Genomic DNA, 18,152 nt, shown 5'->3' with positions numbered 1-18,152 from the left:
AGAGAGGGGCAGAGAGAGAGAGGGGCAGAGAGAGAGAGAGGCAGAGAGAGAGAGGGGCAGGAGAGAGAGAGGCAGAGAGAGAGAGGCATAGAGATAGAGAGAGTGAGGGAGAGATCAGCTCACGGACCCACACCAGCTCTCAGTTAAGAGAAACACTGAAACTCTCCCTTCCCCCCCCCCCCCCGCCCCCCTCATTCCCTCCCTCCACTCATCCCCTTCCCCCTCTCCCCAGCCCATCCCTCTGAGCCAAAAATTCCTGGTGACAGAATAGGAATTTTCCCCGCGGATATAAAGACCCCAGGGATTAGCCTCAGGACTGTCCAATCCGTGCTGTCATTGGGAGACAGGGAGACCCAAACACAACGCAGGCCCTGTGTGAAACTGTCCCACCACCCATGAGAGAGCGGGGAAACTGCCCCAGTGGTCAGTCCCACTGCGGACATGAGTGGTCAGTCCACCCCGGTGGTCAGTCAGCGGCTAAAATGGGGGCGAACGGGGTTCAAGAGATGAGTGACGGGCAGATTGAGCTGGAGACCCCTTGGGGAAGGTCGTGTCCTCCTTCCCCCACCCCCACAAACAAACCCACCCCAGCTAGTCTCAAATTCCGCGCCTCTTGGGAGCCGGGAACCTTCCCTGCTCCAGAACGCAGGAACAATTTGGGAATAAACTCTTTGGCCATTCCGACTCGGAGGGATTCTCACCCCGGGTTACCCACAGTTACAATCACTGGACACTGAGCCAAGGCTTTGGCCGCGAGGCACAGAGAAGCGTGTCTTACAGAATGGCAACGGGGGTAAGGACAGGGGGGGGGCCATTCCCCTCACCCCACCCCGCTTCCCCCCCCCTCACACACACCCTCTCCCCGACAGACCTGGGGAGTGTGCTGGAGGGGGCGAGGGGAGGGTTCAAATACAATAACCAATGGCCCCCCTCCCCCCGAGCTCCCATTGCCCCCACCCCCCACACACACACTCACTCACACCCCACCCCCTTCATCAGGGCTGCTCCAGCATCTGGTCGCAAGTCTTGGCCAGATCGCGCACCTTGATGTGACTGTACTCCACCCGGTTCACTGCCATCTGCGCATCCTTCCTGGACGAATAGCTGGAGCCTTCGTGTGGCTGCCCGGTGGCCACCTGTGGGGGGAAGAGGGGGGAGGAGGAAGGGGGGGAAGGAGGAAGGGGGGGGAAGGAGGAAGGGGGGGGGAGGAAGGGGGGGGGGAGGAAGGGGGGGAGGAGGGGGGGGGGGAGGAAGGGAGGGGGGAGGAAGGGGGGGGGGAGGAAGGGGGGGGGAGGAAGGAAGGGGGGGGAGGAAGGAAGGGGGGGGGGAGGAAGGAAGGGGGGGGGGAGGAAGGAAGGGGGGGGGAGGAAGGGGGGGGGAGGAAGGGGGGGGGGAGGAAGGGGGGGGAGGAAGGGGGGGAGGAAGGGGGGGGGAGGAGGGGGGGGAGGAAGGAAGGGGGGGGGGAGGAAGGGGGGGGGGAGGAAGGGGGGGGGGGGGAGGAAGGGGGGGGGAGGAGGAAGGGGGGGGGAGGAGGAAGGGGGGGGGAGGGGGGGGGAGGAAGGGGGGGGAGGAGGAAGGGGGGGGGAGGGGGGGGGAGGAGGAAGGGGGGGGAGGAAGGGGGGGGGAGGAGGGGAGGAGGAGGGGGGAGGAGGGGGGAGGGGGGGAGGAGGGGGGAGGAGGGGGGGGAGGAGGGGGGGAGGAGGGGGGAGGAGGAGGGGGGGAGAGGAGGGGGGGGGAGGAGGGGGGGAGGAGGGGGGGGAGGAGGGGGGGGGAGGAGGGGGGGGAGGAGGGGGGGGGAGGAGGGGGGGAGGAGGGGGGGGAGGAGGGGGGGGAGGAGGGGGGGAGAGGAGGGGGGGAGAGGAGGGGGGGGAGGAGGGGGGAGAGGAGGGGGGGAGGAGGGGGGGAGGAGGGGGGGAGGAGGGGGGGAGGAGGGGGGGAGGAGGGGGGGAGGAGGGGGGGAGGAGGGGGGGAGGAGGGGGAGGAGGGGGGGGAGGAGGAGGGGGGGGAGGAGGGGGGGGAGGAGGAGGGGGGAGGAGTGCGGAGGGGGGGAGAGAGGGGGGGGGGAGAGAGGGGGGGGGAGAGAGGGGGGAGGGGGGGGAGGGGAAGGAGGGGGGGAGAGAGGGGGGTGGAGAGAGAGGATGCTGAATGAGCTTCCATTTCTATTGAGCTGTTCCCCTCCCTGCGACGCCCCAAACCTCTTCACAGCCAATGGCAAGCTGCCGGTGACATCATCAGTCCACCCGTAACGCCAGAAGCACATTCGCCAAATGGCGCACAGCAAGATCCCAGAGCAGCAACGTGATAATGAGCAGGACATCAGCTTTTGGTGAGAGTGGCCGAGGGGTAAACATTGACCAGGGCAATGGGAGGAGACTGGAGATTGGGGGGGGGTTGGGGGCGGGGTGCGAGGAGGTGGGGGTACGAGGGGGCGGGCGTACGAGGGGGCGGGCGTACGAGGGGGCGGGGTGCGGGGGGGGGGGCTTGGGATCTTTGACATCCACCAACACCTCATTGGAAAGACGGCACCTCCGGCAGAGCAGCACTCCCTCAGCACTGCCCTGGCAGAGTCAGCCTGGGATCGCAAAGCCGCCTCTCTGAAGCCGGGACGGTGAAGGTGGGTGGATTGAATTGGGACACTCAAAGTCATCAGGCAGCTTTCGTCACAGTAGCGAGGGGTGTGGGACGATTTTGGCTCGTGCTATCAGGGAGCCAGCATGGCACAGGATGGGCTGAACGGCCTCTGTTAATGCTATCCAATTTGATGATGATACACAATTGCAAAATGCAGCAGCTGGCAGAATAGGAGTGCAGAGTTAGCACCGCGACCTCACAGTGCCAGGGACCCGGGTTCGATTAGGTGGATTGGCCGTGCTAAATTGCCCCTGTCAGGAGGTTTCGCAGGGTGAATAGGTGGGGTTACGGGGATAGGACTCGGGTGGGATAGTCGCCGGTGCAGGCTCAATGGGCTGAATGGCCTCCTTCTGCACTGCAGGGATTCTATGATCCCAGAGAATTGGGGAGAGGGGGTGGCTGAAGGAGGATACAGAGATTGGGGAGGGGGCAATGATGGGATGGGTGGGAGGGTGAGCAGGAAGTGTTGGACGTACCTGGGTGAGATAGCGGATTTGACTGGACAGTTCCATTTCGACGCGTTGCACAGAAGCGGTGAACTGCAGGGCGTGGCGGTCCAGGGAGCGCTCTGCTGGTTTCTCCTTGGACATTTCCAAGATGGCATTGGCTAAGAACCAAAAAAATAGAAAGAGAGAGAGAGGAAACGGCTTAGAGAGAGAAACCTCCACTGTGCAGAATGCTACCATGTTCCCAGTTGAAGACCATTGAACTCCATCTCTTGAGGGTGTGGAGGATTACACGTCAGCACTCAGGTACAGCAAGTAACTTGGAAATAGTCCAGCAATAATACCACGAGTCCATCACCAGGGAGACCTTCTTTGGACACTAAGGGGCAATTTAGCATGGCCAATTCACCTAACCCACACATCTTTGGACACTAAGGGGCAATTTAGCATGGCCAATTCACCTAACCCACACATCTTTGGACACTAAGGGGCAATTTAGCATGGCCAATCCACCCAACCGACACATCTTTGGACACTAAGGGACAATTTAGCATGGCCAATCCACCTAACCCACACATCTTTGGACACTAAGGGGCAATTTAGCATGGCCAATCCACCCAACCGACACATCTTTGGACACTAAGGGACAATTTAGCATGGCCAATCCACCTAACCCACACATCTTTGGACACTAAGGGGCAATTTAGCATGGGCAATCCACCCAACCGACACATCTTTGGACACTAAGGGACAATTTAGCATGGCCAATCCACCTAACCTGCACATCTTTGGACAGTAAGGGGCAATTTAGCACGGCCAATCCACCTAACCTGCACATCTTTGGACACTAAGGGGCAATTTAGCATGGCCAATCCACCTAACCCACACATCTTTGGACACTAAGGGACAATTTAGCACGGCCAATCCACCTAACCCGCACATCTTTGGACACTAAGGGAAAGTTTTGGAAGCGATGGCCTTGTGGTATTATCACTGGCCTATTAATCCATAAACTCAGCTCATGTTCTGGGGGACCCGGGTTCGAATCCCGCCACGGCAGATGGTGGAATTTGAATTCAATAAAAAAAAATGTGGAATTAAGAATCGACTGATGACCCATTGTCGGAAAAACCCGTCTGGTTCCTTTAGGGAAGGAAATCTGCCGCCCTTACCCGGTCTGGCCTACATGTGACTCCAGAGCCACAGCTCATGTGGTTGACTCTCAACTGCCCTCCAAGGGCAACTAGGGATGGGCAATAAATGCTGGCCCAGCCAGCGACACCCATGTCCCATGAATGAATATTTTAAAAAGTTGGAACATTGGCCTTTATTGTGAAGTAGGGAAGTCAGTTGGGATTACATTCCCTGGAGTTTGGAAGAATGAGGAGGGCTCTTATGGTACCTATAATATTCCAACAGGACCAGACAGGGTAGATGCAGGGAGGATGTTCCCGATGGTGGGGGGAGTTCAGAACCAGGGGGGTCACAGTCTGAGGATTCGGGGTAAACCATTTAGGATGGAGATGAGGAGACATTTCTTCACCCAGAGAGCGATGAATGTGTGGAATTCATTACCACAGGAAGTAGTTGAAGCCAAAACGTTGTGTGATTTCAAGAAGAAATTAGATATCGCTCTTGTGGCTGAAGGGATCGAGAGATAGGGGGGGGATCAGGATATTAAATTTGATGATCAGCCATGTTCGTAATGAATGGCGGAGCAGGCTCGAAGGGCCGAATGGCCTCCTCCTGCTTCTAGTTTCTATTTTTTTAAATTCATTCACAGGACATGGGCATCATTGGCTGTCCAGCATTTATTGCCCATGAAGTTGTCCTTGAACTGAGTGTCCCGCTTGGCCATTTCAGAGGGGCAGTTGTGAGTCAACCACATTGGCTGTGGCTCTGGAGTCACATGTAGGCCAGACCGGGTAAGGATGGCAGATTTCCTTCCCTAACGGAGACATTGGTGAACCAGGTGGGTTGTTACAACAATTGACTTTTTTTTTCTATTCATTCGTGGGACCTGGGCATCGCTGGCTGGGCCAGCATTTATTGCCCATCCCTAGTTGCCCCTTGAGAAGGTGGTGGTGAGCTGCCATCTTGACTTGCGGATAGCGAAGAGCATTGTCGGACAATACAGCAGGATATAGATAGGCTGGAAAATTGGGCGGAGAGGTGGCAGATGGAATTTAATCCAGATAAATGTGAAGTGATGCATTTTGGAAGAACTAATGTCGGGGGGAGTTATACAATAAATGGCAGAGCCATCAGGAGTATAGAAACACAGAGGGACCTAGGTGTGCAACTCCACAAATCCTTGAAGGTGGCAACACAGGTGGAGAAGGTGGTGAAGAAGGCATATGGTATGCTTGCCTTTATAGGACGGGGTATAGAGTATAAAAGCTGGAGTCTGATGTTGCAGCTGTATAGAACGCTGGTTAGGCCACATTTGGAATACTGCATCCAGTTCTGGTTGCCGCACTACCAGAAGGACGTGGAGGCGTTAGAGAGAGTGCAGAGAAGGTTTACCAGGATGTTGCCTGGTATGGAGGGTCTTAGCTATGAGGAGAGATTGGGTAAGCTGGGCTTGTTCTCCCTGGAAAGACGGAGAATGAGGGGAGACCTAATAGAGGTGTACAAAATTATGAAGGGTATAGATAGGGTGAACGGTGGGAAGCTTTTTCCCAGGGCGGAGGTGACAATCACGAGGGGTCACGGGCTCAAGGGGTGAGGTATAACTCAGATATCAGAGGGACGTTTTTTACACAGAGGGTGGTGGGGGCCTGGAATGCGCTGCCAAGTAGGGTGGTGGAGGCAGACACGCTGACATCGTTTAAGACTTACCTGGATAGTCACATGAGCAGCCTGGGAATGGAGGGATACAAACAATTGGTCTTTTTGGACCAATGAGCGGCACAGGCTTGGAGGGCCGAAGGGCCTGTTTCCTGTGCTGTACTGTTCTTTGAATCGCTGCAGTCCCTGTGCCGTAGGTTAGGGAGGATTTTGACTGCGAAGGAACAGCCGATATATTTCCAAGTCAGGATGGTGAGTGACTCGGAGGGGAATCTCCAGACGGGGGTGTTCCCCAGGTATCTGCTGCCCTTGTTCTTCTAGATGGAAGTGGTCACGGGTTTGGAAGGTGCTGCCTAAGGAGCCTTGGTGAGTCGCTGCGGTGCATCTTGTACATGGTACACACGGCTGCCACTGTGCGTTTCCATCTATCTTGCTACAGCTCTACAGGGCGTCGGTGTGTCTGCGGTGGGGGTACTGCGTACAGTTTTGGTCTCCTCACTTAAGGAGGGACATCGTTGCAATGGAGGCCGTTCAGAGAAGGTTCACTGGGCTGATTCCCAGGACAAAAGGGATTGGTCTTCCGAGGAAAGGTTGGAGCGGTTGAGTCAGTTCCCATCGGAGTTCAGAAGAATGAGCGAGGGGACTTTATTGAAACAGATTAAATTCACAGTGGTTAGAACGGCTGCCTCACAGCACCAGGGACCCGGGTTCGATTCCCGGCCTTGGTCACTGTCTGTGTGGAGTTTGCACATTCTCCCCGTGTCTGCGTGGGTTTCCTCCGGGTGCTCCGGTTTCCTCCCACAGTCCGAAAGACGCGCTGGTTAGGGTGCATTGGCCGTGCTAAATTCTCCCTCAGTGTTACCCGAACGGGCGCCGGAGTGTGGCGACTAGGGGATTTTCACAGTAACTTCATTACAGTGTTAATGTAATGTCGCGAGAGGGATGGAGTATAAAAGCAGGGAGGTCTTGCTGCAATTGTACAAGGTACTGGTGAGGCCGCAACTGGAGTACTGTGTGCAATTTTGGTCCCCTTATTTGCGGAAGGATATATTGGCCTTGGAGGGAGTACAGAGAAGGTTCACCAGGTTGATACCGGAGATGAGGGGGGTTAGCTTATGAGGAGAGATTGAGTAGATTGGGCCTGTACTCGTTGGAGTTTAGAAGGCTGAGGGGAGATCTTATAGAGACATATAACATAATGAAGGGGCTGGATAGGGTAGAGGCAGAGAGATTCTTTCCACTTAGAAAGGAAACTAGAACTCGAGGACACAGCCTCAAAATAAACGGGGGTCAGTTTAGGACAGAGTTGAGGAGGAACTTCTTCTCTCAGAGGGCAGTGAATCTCTGGAATTCTCTGCCCATTGAAGCAGTGGAGGCTACCTCGTTAAATATGTTTAAGTCACAGGTAGATAGATTTCTGATCAATAAGGGAATTAAGGGTTATGGGGAGCGGGCAGGTAAGTGGAACTAAATCACTATCAGATCAGCCATGATCTTATTGAATGGCGGGGCAGGCTCGAGGGGCTAGATGGCCTACTCCTGCTCCTATTTCTTATGTTCTTATGTAAGCCTTACTTGTGACACTAATAAATAAACTCTTAACTTTAAAAACTTTAAGATTCTGAGTTGGGATCGATAGCAGCATGGATTCATGAGGGGAAAGTCGTGCTTGACGAACATGTTGGATTTTTATGAAGATGTGACTAGGGCGGTTGATGGAGGAGAACCGGTGGATGCGGTGTTTTTGGATTTCCAAAAGGCGTTTGATAAGGTGCCCCATAAAAGGCTACTGAAGAAGATTAGGGCACACGGAGTTGGGGGTAGTGTGTTAAAGTGGATTGGGGACTGGCTATCCGACAGGAAGCAAAGAGTCGGAATAAATGGGTGTTTTTCCGGTTGGAGGAAGGTAACTAGTGGCGTGCCGCAGGGATCGGTACTCGGGCCGCAACTATTTACCATTTATATAGATGATCTGGAGGAGGGGACGGAGTGTAGGGTAACGAAGTTTGCAGACGACACAAAGATAAGTGGAAAAGTGAATCGTGTGGAGGACGGAGAAGATCTGCAGAGAGATTTGGACAGGCTGAGTGAGTGGGCGAGGATATGGCAAATGGAGTATAACGTTGATAAATGCGAGGTTATACACTTTGGAGGAAATACTAACAAATGGGATTACTATCTCAATGGAAACAAATTAAAACATGCTACCGTGCAAAGGGACCTGGGGGTCCTTGTGCATGAGACGCAAAAGCCCAGTCTGCAGGTACAACAGGTGATCAAGAAGGCAAATGGGATGTTGGCCTATATTGCGAAGGGGATAGAATATAAAAGCAGGGATGTCTTGATGCACCTGTACAGGGCATTGGTGAGGCCGCAGCTGGAATACTGTGTGCAGTATTGGTCCCCTTATATGAGGAAGGATATATTGGCATTGGAGGGAGTGCAGAGAAGGTTCACCAGGTTGATACCGGAGATGAGGGGTTTGGATTATGAGGAGAGGCTGAGGAGATTGGGTTTGTACTCGTTGGAGTTTAGAAGGATGAGGGGGGATCTTATGGAGACTTATAAGATAATGCGGGGGCTGGATAGGGTGGAGGCGGAGAGATTCTTTCCACTTAGTAAGGAAGTTAAAACTAGAGGACACAGCCTCAAAATAAAGGGGGGTCGGTTTAAGACAGAGTTGAGGAGGAACTTCTTCTCCCAGAGGGTGGTGAATCTCTGGAATTCTCTGCCCACTGAGGTGGTGGAGGCTACCTCGCTGAATATGTTTAAAGCGCGGATGGATGGATTCCTGATCGGTAAGGGAATTAAGGGTTATGGGGATCAGGCGGGTAAGTGGTACTGATCCACGTCAGATCAGCCATGATCTTATTGAATGGCGGGGCAGGCTCGAGGGGCTAGATGGCCTACTCCTGCTCCTATTTCTTATGTTCTTATGTTCTTATGAGTGGAGGCTGGGAGGATGGTTCCCCCACAAGGGAAACCTAGAACGGGGGGGATAGGGGGGCACAGTTTCCGAATAAGAGGTCTCCCATTTAAGTTCATTTATTAGTGTCACAAGTTGGCTTACATTAACACTGCAATGAAGTTACTGTGAAAATCCCCTAGTCGCTACACTCCGGCACCTGTTCAGGTAATAGAAACATAGACTCCTCCAGTGCAAAATGAGACCATTCGGCCCATCAAGCCTGCACCAACAACAATCCCACCCAGGCCCCATCCCCACAACCCCCCATATTTACCCTCCTAATCCCCCTGACACTAAGGGGCAATTTAGCATGGCCAATCCACCTAACCAGCACGTCTTTCGGACTGTGGGAGGAAACCGGAGCACCCGGAGGAAACCCACGCAGACACGGGGAGAACATGCAGACTCCACACAGACAGTGACCCAAGGCGGGGAATCGAACCCGGGTCCCTGGCGCTGTGAGGCAGCAGTGCCAACCACTGTGCCACCGTGAGGCTGAGAGTCACTGAACATATTCAAGGCCGAGTTGGAGAGAGTTTTGACTGTCGACGGTTTTGGGGGAGGGGGCAGGAAAGTGGGGTTCGAGGCCTCAGTCAGGCTGGAAGGACCGAGTGGCCTTATTCCCGCTCCTACTTCTTATGCCCCTGTGATGAGGTGAGGGTCCGGCCAGGAACTGGAACTCACATCGGGGGGGGGGATGGAGCGGGTGGGGGGGGGAAGCGGGTGGGGGGGGGGGGATGACAGTGACAATTGGCCTCAGTGCCCCTGACAAAAGGGGGAGAACCAGTCTCTGGACCAATGCCCCACTGCCCAATGGGAGGGGAGGGGAGGGGGCAATTAAATCAGGAATCTGCATCAAACGGCAGGATTTACCCCTTCCCCCCCTCCCGAGGCAGTCCCCCCCCCCATTCTCCGCTTCCCTCCCTCTCTCTCTCTCTCCGACCCCCTCCTCTCTCCTTTAATCACCTCCTCCAGCTCATTCCCCCACTCCCCTCTATCCTCTCTCTCTCTCTCTCTCTCCACTTCACTCTCCTTCCTATCTTCCACCTTCTCTATCCTCTCTCTCTCCCTCCCTCTTCTTCCCACTCTCTCCATCTTCCCACACACATTCTCTCCTTCCTCACTCGCTCCTTTCTCTCTCTCTCACTCATTTTCCTCCCACACATTCTTTCTCTTCCCTCCCACTCTCTCCCTTTCCTTTCTCTATCTCTCTCTTATTTGCCTCCCACACAATCTCTCTCTTCCCTCCCACTCTCACTCTCTCAGTTTTCTCCTGCATCTCTCTCTCCTTTCCACTCTCTCTCATTTTCCTCCCACACACTCTTTCCACCCACACACTCTCTCCTCTCTCTTTGTCTCTTTCCAGTCTGTCTGTCTCTCCCTCACCCACCCCTTCCCTGTCTCTCCCTCACCCTCCCTCTCCCACCCCTTCCCTCTGTCTCTCCCTCACCCTCCCTCTCCCACCCCTTCCCTCTGTCTCTCCCTCACCCTCCCTCTCCCACCCCTTCCCTCTGTCTCTCCCTCACCCTCCCTCTCCCACCCCTTCCCTCTGTCTCTCCCTCACCCTCCCTCTCCCACCCCTTCCCTCTGTCTTTCCCTCACCCTCCCACCCCTTCCCTCTGTCTCTCCCTCACCCTCTGTCTCTCCCTCACCCTCTGTCTCTCCCTCACCTCTGTCTCTCCCTCACCCTCTGTCTCTCCCTCACCCTCCCCCTGTCTCTCCCTCACCCTCCCCCTGTCTCTCCCTCACCCTCCCCGTCTCTCCCTCACCCTCCCCGTCTCTCCCTCACCCTCCCCGTCTCTCCCTCACCCTCCCCGTCTCTCCCTCACCCTCCCCGTCTCTCCCTCACCCTCCCCGTCTCTCCCTCACCCTCCCCGTCTCTCCCTCACCCTCCCCGTCTCTCCCTCACCCTCCCCGTCTCTCCCTCCCCCTCCCCCTGTCTCTCCCTCACCCTCCCCGTCTCTCCCTCACCCTCCCCCTGTCTCTCCCTCACCCTCCCCCTGTCTCTCCCTCACCCTCCCCCTGTCTCTCCCTCACCCTCCCCCTGTCTCTCCCTCACCCTCCCCCTGTCTCTCCCTCACCCTCCCCGTCTCTCCCTCACCCTCCCCCTGTCTCTCCCTCACCCTCTCCCTGTCTCTCCCTCACCCTGTCTCTCCCTCCCTCCCCGTCTCTCCCTCCCTCCCCGTCTCTCCCTCCCTCCCCGTCTCTCCCTCCCTCCCCGTCTCTCCCTCCCTCCCCATGTCTCTCCCTCCCTCCCCCTGTCTCTCCCTCCCTCCCCCTGTCTCTCCCCCTGTCTCTCCCTCCGTCTCTCTCTCTCCCTCCCTCTGTCTCCCTCCCTCCCTCTCTGTCTCCCTCCCTCCCTCTCTGTCTCCCTCCCTCCCTCTCTGTCTCCCTCCCTCCCTCTCTGTCTCCCTCCCTCCCTCTCTGTCTCCCTCCCTCCCTCTCTCCCTCCCTCCCTCTCTGTCTCCCTTCCTCCCTCTCTGTCTCCCTCACCTGCACTCTGCAGGATGGTGGCGATCTCCTTCTCGATCTCCTCCAGGTTGCGGAGTTTCTCGTTAGCAGGTCCGTAGGTGCCCATGGCGGGGGAACAGGGGGATCTTGCCCTGGGTGCTGAGTGTGTCTGACTCCGGGAGAGGCTCTGCTCAGCTCCGGCTCTGCACCCGATCCACAGCAACACACAAAGAAAGACAAGGAGGCGGCAGGAGGACAGAGAGAGGCAGAGGAGGGAAAGTGAGACAGGATCCACAAACAGCGCCGCAGACAAACTCACCCGGGGACATTCACACACAGACAGATAACCAATAGCAACAGTGCAACCGACACTGTAACCAATAGAAACAATGTAACTGACAGAATGTAACCAATAGAAACAATGTAACTGCCAGAGTGTAACCAATAGAAACAATGTAACTGACACTGTAACCAATGGAAACAATGTAACTGACACTGTAACCAATAGAAACAATGTAACTGACAGAATGTAACCAATAGAAACAATGTAACTGCCAGAGTGTAACCAATAGAAACAATGTAACTGACACTGTAACCAATAGAAACAATGTAACTGCCACTGTAACCAATAGAAACAATGTAACTGACACTGTAACCAATAGAAACAATGTAACTGACAGAGTGTAACCAATAGAAACAATGTAACTGACACTGTAACCAATGGAAACAATGTAACTGACACTGTAACCAATAGAAACAATGTAACTGACACTGTAACCAATGGAAACAATGTAACTGACACTGTAACCAATGGAAACAATGTAACTGACAGAGTGTAACCAATAGAAACAATGTAACTGACAGAGTGTAACCAATAGAAACAATGTAACTGACACTGTAACCAATGGAAACAATGTAACTGACACTGTAACCAATAGAAACAATGTAACTGACACTGTAACCAATGGAAACAATGTAACTGACACTGTAACCAATGGAAACAATGTAACTGACAGAGTGTAACCAATAGAAACAATGTAACTGACAGAGTGTAACCAATAGAAACAATGTAACTGACACTGTAACCAATAGAAACAATGTAACTGACAGAGTGTAACCAATAGAAACAATGTAACTGACAGAGTGTAACCAATAGAAACAATGTAACTGACACTGTAACCAATAGAAACAATGTAACTGACAGAGTGTAACCAATAGAAACAATGTAACTGACACTGTAACCAATGGAAACAATGTAACTGACACTGTAACCAATAGAAACAATGTAACTGACACTGTAACCAATAGCAACAATGTAACTGACACTGTAACCAATAGAAACAATGTAACTGACACTGTAACCAATGGAAACAATGTAACTGACACTGTAACCAATAGAAACAATGTAACTGACACTGTAACCAATAGAAACAATGTAACTGACAGAGTGTAACCAATAGAAAAAATGTAACTGACACTGTAACCAATAGCAACAATGTAACTGACACTGTAACCAATAGAAACAATGTAACTGACACTGTAACCAATAGCAACAATGTAACTGACACTGTAACCAATAGAAACAATATAACAGAGTGTCACCAATAGAAACAATGTAACTGCCAGAATGTAACCAATAGAAACAATGTAACTGACACTGTAACCAATAGAAACAATGTAACTGACAGAGTGTAACCAATAGAAACAATGTAACTGACACTGTAACCAATGGAAACAATGTAACTGACACTGTAACCAATAGAAACAATGTAACTGACACTGTAACCAATAGCAACAATGTAACTGACACTGTAACCAATAGAAACAATGTAACTGACACTGTAACCAATGGAAACAATGTAACTGACACTGTAACCAATAGAAACAATGTAACTGACACTGTAACCAATAGAAACAATGTAACTGACAGAGTGTAACCAATAGAAAAAATGTAACTGACACTGTAACCAATAGCAACAATGTAACTGACACTGTAACCAATAGAAACAATGTAACTGACACTGTAACCAATAGCAACAATGTAACTGACACTGTAACCAATAGAAACAATATAACAGAGTGTCACCAATAGAAACAATGTAACTGCCAGAATGTAACCAATAGAAACAATGTAACTGACACTGTAACCAATGGAAACAATGTAACTGACACTGTAACCAATGGAAACAATGTAACTGACAGAGTGTAACCAATAGAAACAATGTAACTGACACTGTAACCAATAGAAACAATGTAACTGACACTGTAACCAATAGCAACAATGTAACTGACACTGTAACCAATAGAAACAATGTAACTGACACTGTAACCAATGGAAACAATGTAACTGACACTGTAACCAATAGAAACAATGTAACTGACACTGTAACCAATAGCAACAATGTAACTGACACTGTAACCAATAGAAACAATGTAACTGACACTGTAACCAATAGAAACAATGTAACTGACACTGTAACCAATAGAAACAATGTAACTGACAGAGTGTAACCAATAGAAACAATGTAACTGACACTGTAACCAATAGAAACAATGTAACTGACACTGTAACCAATAGAAACAATGTAACTGACAGAGTGTAACCAATAGAAACAATGTAACTGACACTGTAACCAATAGAAACAATGTAACTGACACTGTAACCAATAGAAACAATGTAACTGACACTGTAACCAATAGCAACAATGTAACTGACACTGTAACCAATAGAAACAATATAACAGAGTGTCACCAATAGAAACAATGTAACTGCCAGAATGTAACCAATAGAAACAATGTAACTGACACTGTAACCAATAGAAACAATGTAACTGACAGAGTGTAACCAATAGAAACAATGTAACTGACACTGTAACCAATGGAAACAATGTAACTGACACTGTAACCAATAGAAACAATGTAACTGACACTGTAACCAATAGCAACAATGTAACTGACACTGTAACCAATAGAAACAATGTAACTGACACTGTAACCAATGGAAACAATGTAACTGACACTGTAACCAATAGAAACAATGTAACTGACACTGTAACCAATAGAAACAATGTAACTGACAGAGTGTAACCAATAGAAAAAATGTAACTGACACTGTAACCAATAGCAACAATGTAACTGACACTGTAACCAATAGAAACAATGTAACTGACACTGTAACCAATAGCAACAATGTAACTGACACTGTAACCAATAGAAACAATATAACAGAGTGTCACCAATAGAAACAATGTAACTGCCAGAATGTAACCAATAGAAACAATGTAACTGACACTGTAACCAATGGAAACAATGTAACTGACACTGTAACCAATGGAAACAATGTAACTGACAGAGTGTAACCAATAGAAACAATGTAACTGACACTGTAACCAATAGAAACAATGTAACTGACACTGTAACCAATAGCAACAATGTAACTGACACTGTAACCAATAGCAACAATGTAACTGACACTGTAACCAATAGAAACAATGTAACTGACACTGTAACCAATGGAAACAATGTAACTGACACTGTAACCAATAGAAACAATGTAACTGACACTGTAACCAATAGAAACAATGTAACTGACAGAGTGTAACCAATAGAAAAAATGTAACTGACACTGTAACCAATAGCAACAATGTAACTGACACTGTAACCAATAGAAACAATGTAACTGACACTGTAACCAATAGCAACAATGTAACTGACACTGTAACCAATAGAAACAATATAACAGAGTGTCACCAATAGAAACAATGTAACTGCCAGAATGTAACCAATAGAAACAATGTAACTGACACTGTAACCAATAGAAACAATGTAACTGACAGAGTGTAACCAATAGAAAAAATGTAACTGACACTGTAACCAATAGAAACAATGTAACTGACAGAGTGTAACCAATAGAAAAAATGTAACTGACACTGTAACCAATAGCAACAATGTAACTGACACTGTAACCAATAGAAACAATGTAACTGACACTGTAACCAATAGCAACAATGTAACTGACACTGTAACCAATAGAAACAATATAACAGAGTGTCACCAATAGAAACAATGTAACTGACAGAATGTAACCAATAGAAACAATGTAACTGACAGAATGTAACCAATAGAAACAATGTAACTGACAGAGTGTAACCAATAGAAACAATGTAACTGCCACTGTAACCAATAGAAACAATGTAACTGCCACTGTAACCAATAGAAACAATGTAACTGCCACTGTAACCAATAGAAACAATGTAACTGACAGAGTGTAACCAATAGAAACAATGTAACTGACAGAATGTAACCAATAGAAACAATGTAACTGACAGAATGTAACCAATAGAAACAATGTAACTGACAGAGTGTAACCAATAGAAACAATGTAACTGCCACTGTAACCAATAGAAACAATGTAACTGCCACTGTAACCAATAGAAACAATGTAACTGACAGAGTGTAACCAATAGAAACAATGTAACTGACAGAATGTAACCAATAGAAACAATGTAACTGACAGAATGTAACCAATAGAAACAATGTAACTGACAGAGTGTAACCAATAGAAACAATGTAACTGCCACTGTAACCAATAGAAACAATGTAACTGACAGAGTGTAACCAATAGAAACAATGTAACTGCCACTGTAACCAATAGAAACAATGTAACTGACAGAGTGTAACCAATAGAAACAATGTAACTGCCACTGTAACCAATAGAAACAATGTAACTGCCACTGTAACCAATAGAAACAATGTAACTGCCACTGTAACCAATAGAAACAATGTAACTGCCACTGTAACCAATAGAAACAATGTAACTGCCACTGTAACCAATAGAAACAATGTAACTGCCACTGTAACCAATAGAAACAATGTAACTGACAGAATGTAACCAATGGAAACAATGTAACTGACACTGTAACCAATAGAAACAATGTAACTGCCACTGTAACCAATAGAAACAATGTAACTGCCACTGTAACCAATAGAAACAATGTAACTGCCACTGTAACCAATAGAAACAATGTAACTGCCACTGTAACCAATAGAAACAATGTAACTGACACTGTAACCAATAGAAACAATGTAACTGACAGAATGTAACCAATGGAAACAATGTAACTGACACTGTAACCAATAGAAACAATGTAACTGACACTGTAACCAATGGAAACAATGTAACTGACAGAGTGTAACCAATAGAAACAATGTAACTGACACTGTAACCAATAGAAACAATGTAACTGACAGAATGTAACCAATGGAAACAATGTAACTGACACTGTAACCAATAGAAACAATGTAACTGACACTGTAACCAATAGAAACAATGTAACTGACACTGTAACCAATGGAAACAATGTAACTGACAGAGTGTAACCAATAGAAAAAATGTAACTGACACTGTAACCAATGGAAACAATGTAACTGACAGAGTGTAACCAATAGAAACAATGTAACTGACACTGTAACCAATAGAAACAATGTAACTGACAGAATGTAACCAATAGAAACAATGTAACTGACACTGTAACCAATAGAAAAAATGTAACTGACACTGTAACCAATAGCAACAATGTAACTGACACTGTAACCAATAGAAACAATGTAACTGACACTGTAACCAATAGCAACAATGTAACTGACACTGTAACCAATAGAAACAATGTAACTGACACTGTAACCAATAGAAACAATGTAACTGCCAGGCAAATGTAACCTTTTTTTCAGTTAGAAGGCAGTCATGATGAGGGAGCCGCAATGAAATGTTGATCCTTTTCACATTCATGCCAGAAGTTGAGATTTCTGGCTATCCCCTCATGCTAGCTCTGTGATGTGAGTGTGGGACTGGAGTGGTAGACTGCCTCCGGACAGCCAGTTTGAGCTCTGATTATTGACTGACCGTCTGTCAATATAGTCTGGCCTTAATTATCCCTTGCATTCTTCAATGATCAAAGGGTTTGTGTCAGGTAACTGAAGCCATTGTGAACTTAAAATAAACCAGGACCAATAATGGCAGCACAGGATCATAAAAACCATCAAAACCCTGCAGTGCAGAAGGAGGCCATTCAGCCCATCGAGTCTGCACCAACAACAAGCCCACCCAGACCCTATCCCCGTAACCCTACATATTTACCTCGCTAATTGGGCGGCACGGTAGCACAGTGGTTAGCACTGCTGCTTCACAGCTCCAGGGTCCCGGGTTCGATTCTCGGCTCGGGTCACTGTCTGTGTGGAGTTTGCACATTCTCCTCGTGTCTGCGTGGGTTTTCTCCGGGTGCTCCGGTTTCCTCCCACAGTCCAAAGATGTGCGGGTTAGGTTGATTGGCCAGGTTAAAAATTGCCCCTTAGAGTCCTGAGATGCGTAGGTTAGAGGGATTAGCAGGTAAATATGTGGGAGTAGGGCCTGGGTGGGATTGTGGTCGGTGCAGACTCGATGGGCTGAATGGCCGCCTTCTGCACTGTAGGGTTTCTATGATTTCTATGATAATCCCTCTAACCTCTGCATCCCAGGACACTCAAGTAAAATTTATTCATTAGTGTCACAAGTAAGGCTTACATTAACACTGCAATGAAGTTACCATGAAAACCCCCTCGTCGCCACACTCCGGCGCCTGTTCGGGTAACACTGAGGGAGAATTTAGCACGGCCAATGCACCCTAACCAGCACGTCTTTCGGACTGTGGGAGGAAACCGGAGCACCCGGATGAAACCCACGCAGACACGGGGAGAACGTGCAGACTCCACACAGACAGTGACCCCAAGCCGGGAATCGAACCCGGGTCCCTGGCGCTGTGAGGCAGCAGTGCTAACCATTCTGCGACCATACTGCTCCTGTGATGAAATCCGGGAATTCACAGAGCGGC

General features: G+C 49.4%; 1 protein-coding gene across 1 annotated transcript; it reads right to left on the bottom strand.

Moving 5' to 3' along the window:
* Positions 1 to 950: 950 nt before the first annotated feature.
* med11 (mediator complex subunit 11) lies at positions 951 to 11,573 on the bottom strand. The gene is made up of 3 exons (XM_078206290.1): positions 11,329 to 11,573; positions 3,108 to 3,238; positions 951 to 1,136 (listed from the first exon to the last, which is right to left on the bottom strand). Exons 1-3 carry the CDS (start codon positions 11,411 to 11,413, stop codon positions 996 to 998), a joined length of 357 nt encoding a protein of 118 aa, XP_078062416.1. The 5' UTR covers positions 11,414 to 11,573; the 3' UTR covers positions 951 to 995.
* Positions 11,574 to 18,152: the final 6,579 nt, after the last annotated feature.

This window comes from Mustelus asterias, unplaced genomic scaffold (genome assembly GCF_964213995.1).
Source record: "Mustelus asterias unplaced genomic scaffold, sMusAst1.hap1.1 HAP1_SCAFFOLD_1412, whole genome shotgun sequence".
NCBI classification, from domain to species: domain Eukaryota; kingdom Metazoa; phylum Chordata; class Chondrichthyes; order Carcharhiniformes; family Triakidae; genus Mustelus; species Mustelus asterias.
Note: the sequence above shows the minus strand (reverse complement) of the source record. Positions and strands in the feature narration are given on the sequence as shown.